Source organism: Oncorhynchus keta, chromosome 36, assembly GCF_023373465.1.
Source record: "Oncorhynchus keta strain PuntledgeMale-10-30-2019 chromosome 36, Oket_V2, whole genome shotgun sequence".
In the NCBI taxonomy this organism is placed as follows: Eukaryota; Metazoa; Chordata; class Actinopteri; order Salmoniformes; family Salmonidae; genus Oncorhynchus; species Oncorhynchus keta.
Genome location: NC_068456.1, coordinates 5,693,889 through 5,702,649, shown reverse-complemented (window position 1 = coordinate 5,702,649; position 8,761 = coordinate 5,693,889). Strand labels below are relative to the sequence as shown.

Genomic DNA, 8,761 nt, shown 5'->3' with positions numbered 1-8,761 from the left:
ATTCTCTTTACAATATATTCATGGACATGCTCGTTTCAATTTTAGAACCATTAAAATAATGCAAACACGTAGGCTCAATACAAGCAATGTGATGAAAGGGAAACTTTATTACATTAAGTTCATGACGCTAGCTAACAGGATGAAATATTTCAACTCTGACAAGTCTTCTGATTGCTTTGAACACAAATTTACCTTTTTTTAATCTAAACCTAATGGAAAATATTTGGTATAGCTATTCAGTGTTTTCTTTTCAGTTGTGGATAATTTATTGAATATTAAGCTGTGAAGTGCAAGTCCTCTAGTCGTTGACCTTCTCAAAGTACTCCTTTGAACCATCGGGAGTTGGCTTGATCTGAAAAAGAAGAACTGATGAGACCAAGACTTTGCTACACATTTTTTGGTGCTTGTATTTATTTCAGATGTCTGAGGGCCTGGTGGGGTAGTGAAAGGGGGTGTGAAGTGGAGTGGCCTCACCGTAGGAGAGTCAGGGGTCCAGCTAGCAGGGCACACTTCACCGTGAGTCTCCACAAACTGGAAGGCCCTCACCAGACGCAGGGTCTCGTCCACACAGCGGCCCACTGGCAGGTCGTTGACGCTCATGTGCTTCACCACCCCATTTGGATCAATGATAAACAGTCCCCTAATGAACAATGGACAACTACTTAATGTCAGGGTAGAAATCCATGATATACAGTGTCTAAAATTCAATGTTTATTTACTCGAGGCAGTTTGTCTGAATATGTATTTACAGTTGAAGTCGGAAATTTACATACACTTAGGTTGGAGTTATTAAAACTCATTTTTCAATCACTCCACAAATTTCTCGTTAAACTATAGTTTTGGCAAATTGGTTAGGACATCTACTTTGTGCATGACAAGTAATTTTTCCAACAATTGTTTAGACAGTGAATTATAAGTGAAATAATCTAGCACAATTCCAGTGGGCCAGAAGTTTACATACACTAAGTTGACTGCCTTTAAACAGCTTGGAAAATTCCAGGAAATTATACAGAGCATAAATACCTAATTTACAGAAGTATTCAGACCCTTTGCTATGAGACTTCAAAATTGAGCTCAGGTGCATCCTGTTTCCTTCCATTGAGCATCCTTGAGATGTTTCTACAACTTGATTGGAGTCCACCTGTTGTAAATTCAATTAATGGGACATGATTTTGAAAAGGCACACCTGTCTATATATGGTCCAAGAACACAGTGGCCTCCATTCTTAAATGGAATAAGTTTAGAACCACCAAGACTATTCCTAGAGCAATCGGGGGAGAAGGGCCTTGGTCAGGGAGGTGACCGAGAACCCAATGGTCACTCTGACGATGGGAGAACCTTCCAGAAGGAGAACCATCTCTGCAGCACTCCACCAATCAGGCCTATATGGTAGATTGGCCAGATGGAAACCACTCCTCAGTAAAAGGCACATGACAACCCATTTGACAAAAAGGCACCTAAAAGGACTCAGACCATGAGTAACAAGATTCTCTGGTCTGATGAAACCAAAATGGAATTATTTGGCCTGAATGCCAAGTGTCACATCTGGAGGAAACCTGGCACCATCCCTACGGTGAAGCGTGGTGGTGCATTATGCTGTGGGGATGTTTTTCAGCAGCAGGGACTGCAAGACTAGTCAGGATCGAGGGAAAGATGAATGGAGCAAAGTAAAGAGAAATCCTTAATTTAAACAAGCTCCAGAGCACTTAGGACATCAGACTGGGGCGAAGGTTCACCTTCCAACATGACAACGACCCTAAGCACACAGCCAAGGCAAAGCAGGAGTGGCTTCGGGACAAGTCTCTGAATGTCCTTGAGTAGCCCGGACTTGAACCCGATGGAACACCTCTGGAAAACCTGAAAATAGCTGTGCAGCGACGCTCCCCATCCAACCTGACAGAGCTTGAGAGGATCTGCAGAGAATGGGAGAAAATCCCCAAATACACGTGTGCAACGCTTGTAGCGTCATACCCAAGAAGAATAGCGTCTGTAATCGCTGTCAAAGGTGCTTCAACTAAGTACTGAGTAAAGGGTCTGAATACTTAGGGGTCTGAATACTTTTGTTGTAATAAAGTTGCTCAAATTTTTAAAAAACTTTCTTTGCTTTGTCATTATCGGGTATTGTGTCGTAGATCGATGAGGGGGAAAAAAGCAATTTAATCCATTTTAGATTAAGGCTGTGTAACGTAACAAGATGTGGAAAAATTGACAGGGTCAGAATACTTTCCGAATGCACTGTATATTGGGAACAGGGTGCCGTTTGGGATGCACCCATAGTTACTGTACCTCAGTGCAATGCCAGGGCCCTCCAGAAGTACACCATAGTCTCTGGACACCTGTTTGTTGAGGTCTGCCAGCAGGGGGATGTGGATTTCACCCAAACCTCCAGCCTGAGAATAAGACGCCATGACAAATGATTAGCATGTAGCCACACAACTGCTGTTTGTGTCTATGGAACATAATACTATATGGGATTTAAAGCACCTAAAAAAAAAAAAACAAGGACACTGTAGAGCAAAGAGTAAAAAAATAACTAAAAACAGGGATAAAACAACTCAAATTGAATTAAAAGCTACTTAGCTTAAGCTAGGGCTGAGTAAGGGGGCAAGCTAAGTTGAGGGGAAAGCCAGACGGAACAGGTGGGTTCTGAAGCTGGTTTTGAAAGTGGTGATGGAGTCAGAGTTGCAGATGGCAGAGTTTGAGGGCAGTGGAGCTGAATGCCCAGTCCCCCATGGTCTTGTCTTTGGGATGGTATGTAGTCCAGAGTCAGAGGAGCAGAGACAGTGGGAGGGAGTGTGCGTGTAGAGGTCAGAAAGTTATGGAGGGCCTTGTAGGTGAGCAGTAGGATCTATTGGTACAGTGCCTGTCTAATAGTACAATTTCAGCCTATTTTGGTGGGATGGAGTTTTGGCCTGCCTCCGGCAGTAAATTTGTTAATAGACGAGAGATTTCCAAACCTCTCTGCCAACAACAGCTATTTTTCAGTGTCCCCTCCCCTCCCACTCAGTCCTAGCAAAATTCTTGCTTGAGAAATTGCTCTTTGCTAAGAAGCTCTTTTGATTTATTTTTGATCATTTTAATTGAAAACAATCACAGTACTTAATTGTTAACAAAAAAATGACTTGATATTGAGATTGAAATAGTTGCATTGGACCTTTAAGTTCGAAGACACACCAGAATGGCTTTACAAGAGGTGTCGAAGTGTTCCTGAGTTGTCCAGTCTCCGATTTGACTTCAATTTGCTTGAAAATCAGAGACAAGGTTTGAATATTGCTGTGCATTAATGATTCCCAATCAAATTTACAGAACTTGTGCAAATTTGACAAAAACAATGGATAAATGTTGCCCTAAGTGTTGTGCAAACGTATTCCTTTTCAGATCGAATTTTAAGGCAGCAAAGCAAAAATGTGAAGACTGTGCAAGGGGTGTGTTGACGTTCACTAGCGGCTAAATGTATATAGAATAATGGTAAGTCTATGTACACCCACTGTACCTTGCGTGGGGTGTTTATCCATGCCAGGTGGGCGAAGTGAGAGTCCACTGACACGCCCACCACTTCACAGTTGATGTCATGGAACTCGCTGGCCTTGTCACTGAACGAGATGATCTCTGTCGGGCAAACAAATGTGCTGTAAGGAGACAAAGAAATGTTTAAAAAAACATATATAGAATGTCACATCCACAATCTCTTGCTTAGGTATCTGTAGTGCAAAGGGAATAGGCGGCTAAATCATTCCTTAAATTGTGAAGATGAATAAAGTCACAGATTGTGTACACCACCATGCAGCTAATCAAAGCAATCCATTCGTGTCTTTCCAGAGGAATAGAGGTACTCACAAATCGAGTGGGTAGAAGAAAAGAACCAGGTATTTGCCCTTAAAGTCATCTAGGCCCATCTCCTTAAACTCGCCATTGTGGACAGCTGTAGCTTTAAAATGTGGTGCATGTTGAGTGACAGCTGGAGCCCACTTGGCAGTACCTATTGGGAGAAAGATATTAAATGAATAACGTTGATTCTATATTTACATCACAATGACAAGAAGTGCATCTATCTCTCACTTTGATCAACTTCATTCCCTGTCCCGAAGGTCTACAGTCAATACCTACTGGTGGATAAACAGGCTTTCTGCAGTGCAGGATGGGTGAGAATTCTTGAGGCCTTGCTCACTGAAGTTCCATGTGGCAAAGCTGCTTTCAGTCCTCCGGATGCAACTATTACCTTGATGTGAGCAGTGTTCATTTCATCAACAAAAATTGATTAACTTATCCGTCAAACATGTATTTTTATGTGGCAATTGATGAGACCGACTAAATAAACCCAGAAACAAATCTGGGGGTGCGTTCAGAAGGACGCAACGTTTTGGAACGTTCAGATTGAAAAAAATTCTACGTAGAACAAACATGCCTCTCTGACATGTTGAAAAATGAATAACGTCTGCTCTATTCATGGAATTTCTATCTGCAACGTTCGAGAACGTTTTGCAACGGAGCATGGCCCTGGTAACATTACCAGTAGCCTATATGCAAATACTTGGTGGCACATAAAGAAAGGAAAAGGGATAGCAAACAATTTGACTAAATTATTATTGCCAGTGCGCTACATCTGACTGGGTAAATAACTTTATTTCGAGTTAATGTGGACTCGGTGACATACAGTCCACAGACTTGGGCACTTGGACCAGGACTCGAGCCCTGTTACTCGGACTTCAGCCATTGGTACTCTTGACTCAAAATTTAGTGAATTGACTGCATCACTAAGCGAACAGTCATTAGCTCCCGTTCTACTTTTGGACATCAACGTGGCTGCTGTGTCTGTCGACCGTTGATAACAACGGCAAAGCGACCGAGTGACGGATCTGTTTTTTTTTGTGCTACACGTCTGTTTGTTTTGTATGTAATATCTATGTGGGCTGAATTAGGAATTTACACGGCCAGATAATTGCTATACTGTTTATGATTTTCATATGTCTGCTGTTGGGAAGAGAATGGGATGTTATGCAGAAAAATATGTTGGTAGGACAAGGCGATGTATGTTTGTGCACATGGAAGCCAGTGATTACAGTGCCTTCAGAAAGTTCACACCCCTTTTTTCCACCTTTTGTTGTGTTACAAAGTGGCATTAAAATTTATTTTTTACAATTTACACAAAATACTGTAATGTCAGTGGCAGAAAAATGTGAACATTTGTAAAACATGAATGAAAAGTAAAACACTAATATATCTTTATTACATAAGTATTCAACCCCCGAGTCGATACATATTACAAACACCTTTGGAAGTGAATACAGCTGTAAACTGGGTACATTTCTAAGAACTTTCCACACCTGGATTGTGCAACATTTGCCCATTTTTACTTCAAAATTCTTCAAGTTCTGTCAAATTGGTTGTTGATCTTTGCTAGACAACCATTTTTAGGTCTTGCAATAGATTTTCAAGTAGATTTAAGTATGGAGAAAATATGGAGAGTTGTACTCAGTACTGTGTTGTATTGGATTTGCCCCAAACATAACCATTTTATACAAGACAAAAAGTGAATTGCTTTGCCAATTTATTTTCTGCAGTATAGCTTTAGTGCCTTGTTGCAAGCAGGACACTCTGTCAATTAGGTTAGTAATTGTGGAGTAACTAAAATGTTGTTGATCAATACTCAGTTTTCTCCTATCACAGCCATTAAACTCTTAACTGTTTTAAAGTTACCATTGGCCTCATGGTGAAATCCCTGAGTAGTTTCCTTCCTCTCTGGCAACTGATTTAGGAAAGAAGTCTTTGTAGTGACTGGGTGTATTGATACACCATCCAAAGTTTAATTACACTTAAAATATTAACGCAACATGTAAAGTGTTGGTCCCATGTTTCATGAGCTGAAATAAAAGATCCCATTCATTTTCCATACACACAAAAAGCTTATTTCTCTCAAATTGGGAACAAATTCATTTACATCCCTGTTAGTGAGCATTTCTCCTTTGCCAAGATAATCCATCCACCTGACAGGTTTGGCATATCAAGAAGCTGATTAAACGGCATGATCATTACACAGGTGCACCTTGTGCTGGGGACAATAAAGGGCCACTCTAAAATGTGCAGTTTTGTCACACAACACAATGCCACAGATGTTTCAAGTTGAGGGAGCATGCAATGGAATGCGGACTGTAGAAATGTCCACCAGAGCTGTTGCCAGAAAATGTCATGTTAATTTCTCTAACATAAGCCGCCTTCAACATTGTTTTCGGACACGCAGACCACGTGTATGGCATCGTGTGGACGAGTGGATAACATTCCACAATCAACTGCCTGAATAATGCTATGCAAGGAATAAGTCGCTTTGCATGAGGCAAATGGTGGACAAACCAGATACGGACTGCTTTTCTGAGCCACACCCATACTTTAAAAAACTTTTTTTTTAAAGATGCATGCATATCTGTATTCTCAGTCATGTGAAATACATAGATTAGGGCCTAATGAATTTATTTCAATTGACTGATTTCTCAGTAAAATCTTTGAAATTGTCGCATTTTATATTTTTGTTCAATATAACTTCACCATGCTCAAAGGGATATAGGATGCCTGCTTTTAAATGTTTACCCATCTACCAATAGGTGCCCTTCCTTGAGAGGCATTGGAAACCCTCCCTTGTCTTTGTGGTTGAATATGTGTTTAAAATTCACTGCTCGGCTGAGGGACCTTACAGATAATTGTATGTGTGGGGTACAGAGATTAGGCAGTCATTTACACATCATGTTAAACACTATTATTGCACACAGAGTGAGTCCATGCAAATTATGATGTGACTTGTTAAGCAAATGTTTACTCCTGAACTTATTAAGTCTTGCCATAACAAAGTGGTTGAATACTTATTGACTTAAGACATTTCAGATTCATTTTTATTCATTTGTACAAATTTAATAAACCTAATTCCACATTGACATTATGGCGTATTGTGTGAAGGCCAGTGACAAAACAAACTGAATTTAATCCATTTTAAATTCAGGCTGTAACACAACAAAATGTGGATAAAGTGAAGGGGTGTGAATACTTTCTGAAGGCACTGTATGTTTACTATAGGTTAATGAGGCAATACGAATGTGATGTGAAAATGTGACAAATATTAAAGGGCATTCAGATGACTAAAATGACCCACTGTTTGTGATTTTGAAAATACCTAGACTAAAATCATTATTCAAATGACAAAAATGGCCCTAAGACTTAATGATACATTGGTCAAATCGACTAAGACTAGACTAAATATCATTTGTTTTAAAAGAGTGCCAAAATGAACACTGACGTTAGAGGGCAAGAGAGACACATTGCACATCGTGACAACTGTTATTGGCGTTAGACACGTATAACAAATTCTTGTATATTTAGATTTTTTACTTAATTTGGCATTAGCTGCTAAGCCTTTGAGCAGAGGGATTTGTTCTGAAGACGGTCACGCAGTTACAGTGACGTAGCCGTCACTATCTAAGATGAGACTCATTGCAACTCCTCTTACAATTGGCATTGCCAATTTATATAGCCACAAGGAAATGATAAATTGCCATTATACAGTTTGCATTTCAATGCAGCACACTACTACTACTGGTAACATAAACATATATTCCTAAATTAACTCACAGAGGTCTTTAGTAGTCTCCCAACGGTGGCTGCCATCTTGTATAATGACGTTGTTTTAGGGTGTCATACAAATGTTTTGCGCAGGTAGGCTGCGTAATGGCACTTAATTTATGTAGCTAGGTAAAACACATTTGCAATCCCTTGTAAAATTGGCTTTTTGAATATAAATATATAAATAAACATATTGCAGATCAAACCACAGCACACTATTTGTATGCTGTGGTTTGTTTGCCAGTTTCTGCAAATGTCTTGATTTTCTTGATCACGCTTGGCAATCTGCGCAGCGCTCAGCTCGCAGGCTCTCGTGAACATGGCAAACACACCTCTGCCATGTGAGCTTCTTCTTCTTCTTCTTCTTTTATTGGGTTTAACGGTGGTTGGCATTCCATAAATGTTGCATTACGGCCACCTACTAGACTGGAATATAATTCCCTTATATTTGGCTTTTTAAAAAATCATTACAAAAAACATAAATCAACAAATACACTACCATCTAACCCTTCACTCACTAAAAACCCACCACTCTACTCCACTATTTATATCTATTTAGTCATATTTCAGGCCAACAGCCTGAAAGGATGGGACATCACCATTCAACACACCGTGTAACTCTTATGACTGTCAAGTTTATTACACCCAAATACCTCTGCAGCTGCCACCACAACCAAAATGTTCTGCAACTTACATTCTATCCATGCAGTACAGTTGATAATCATTGCTATAAAATGCAAACAATACAATCTTAGTGAAGCATATAGCACCTGTTGGCCTATAGCGTAGTGGTTAGAGCGTTGGGCCTAGTAACTTAAATGTTGCTGGATCGAATCCCTGAGCTACAAGGTAAAAAATATGTTGTTCTGGCCATGAGCAAGGCAGTTAACCCATTGTTCCCTGGGTGCTGAAGATGTGGATGTTGATTAAGGTAGCCCCCCGCACCACTCTGATTCAAAGGGGTTGGGTTAAATGTTGAAGACACATTTCAGTTGAAGCCATTCAGTTGTACAACTGACTAGGTATCCCCCTTTCCCTCTGTACTGGTACAGATCTATTACTCACACCACTCCCATTGGGATCCCTTGACCCATCTTCCTCCACTTTCTTCACTGCCACAGCATTTGACAAGTTTCTGCGCTACTCTAACCATGGA

General features: G+C 40.2%; 1 protein-coding gene across 1 annotated transcript; it reads right to left on the bottom strand.

Moving 5' to 3' along the window:
- Positions 1-87: 87 nt before the first annotated feature.
- Positions 88-7,759, bottom strand: LOC118369520 (thioredoxin-dependent peroxide reductase, mitochondrial-like). Its single transcript, XM_035753956.2, has 7 exons — positions 7,615-7,759; positions 4,108-4,219; positions 3,838-3,979; positions 3,494-3,629; positions 2,287-2,390; positions 475-640; positions 88-352 (listed from the first exon to the last, which is right to left on the bottom strand). The coding sequence occupies exons 1-7, from the start codon at positions 7,648-7,650 to the stop codon at positions 299-301; spliced, it is 750 nt and encodes a 249-aa protein (XP_035609849.1). The 5' UTR covers positions 7,651-7,759; the 3' UTR covers positions 88-298.
- Positions 7,760-8,761: the final 1,002 nt, after the last annotated feature.

Bases quoted from the DNA above. Each gene is read 5' to 3' on its own strand.
- LOC118369520 (XM_035753956.2), bottom strand. From the start codon at position 7,650: ATGGCAGCCACCGTTGGGAGACTACTAAAGACCTCT. The intron at 3,630-3,837 runs GTGAGTACCTCT...GTCTCCTTACAG, and splicing joins TTCTTCTACCCACTCGATTT to CACATTTGTTTGCCCGACAG. The intron at 641-2,286 runs GTACAGTAACTA...ATTGTTCATTAG, and splicing joins GGCCCTGGCATTGCACTGAG to GGGACTGTTTATCATTGATC.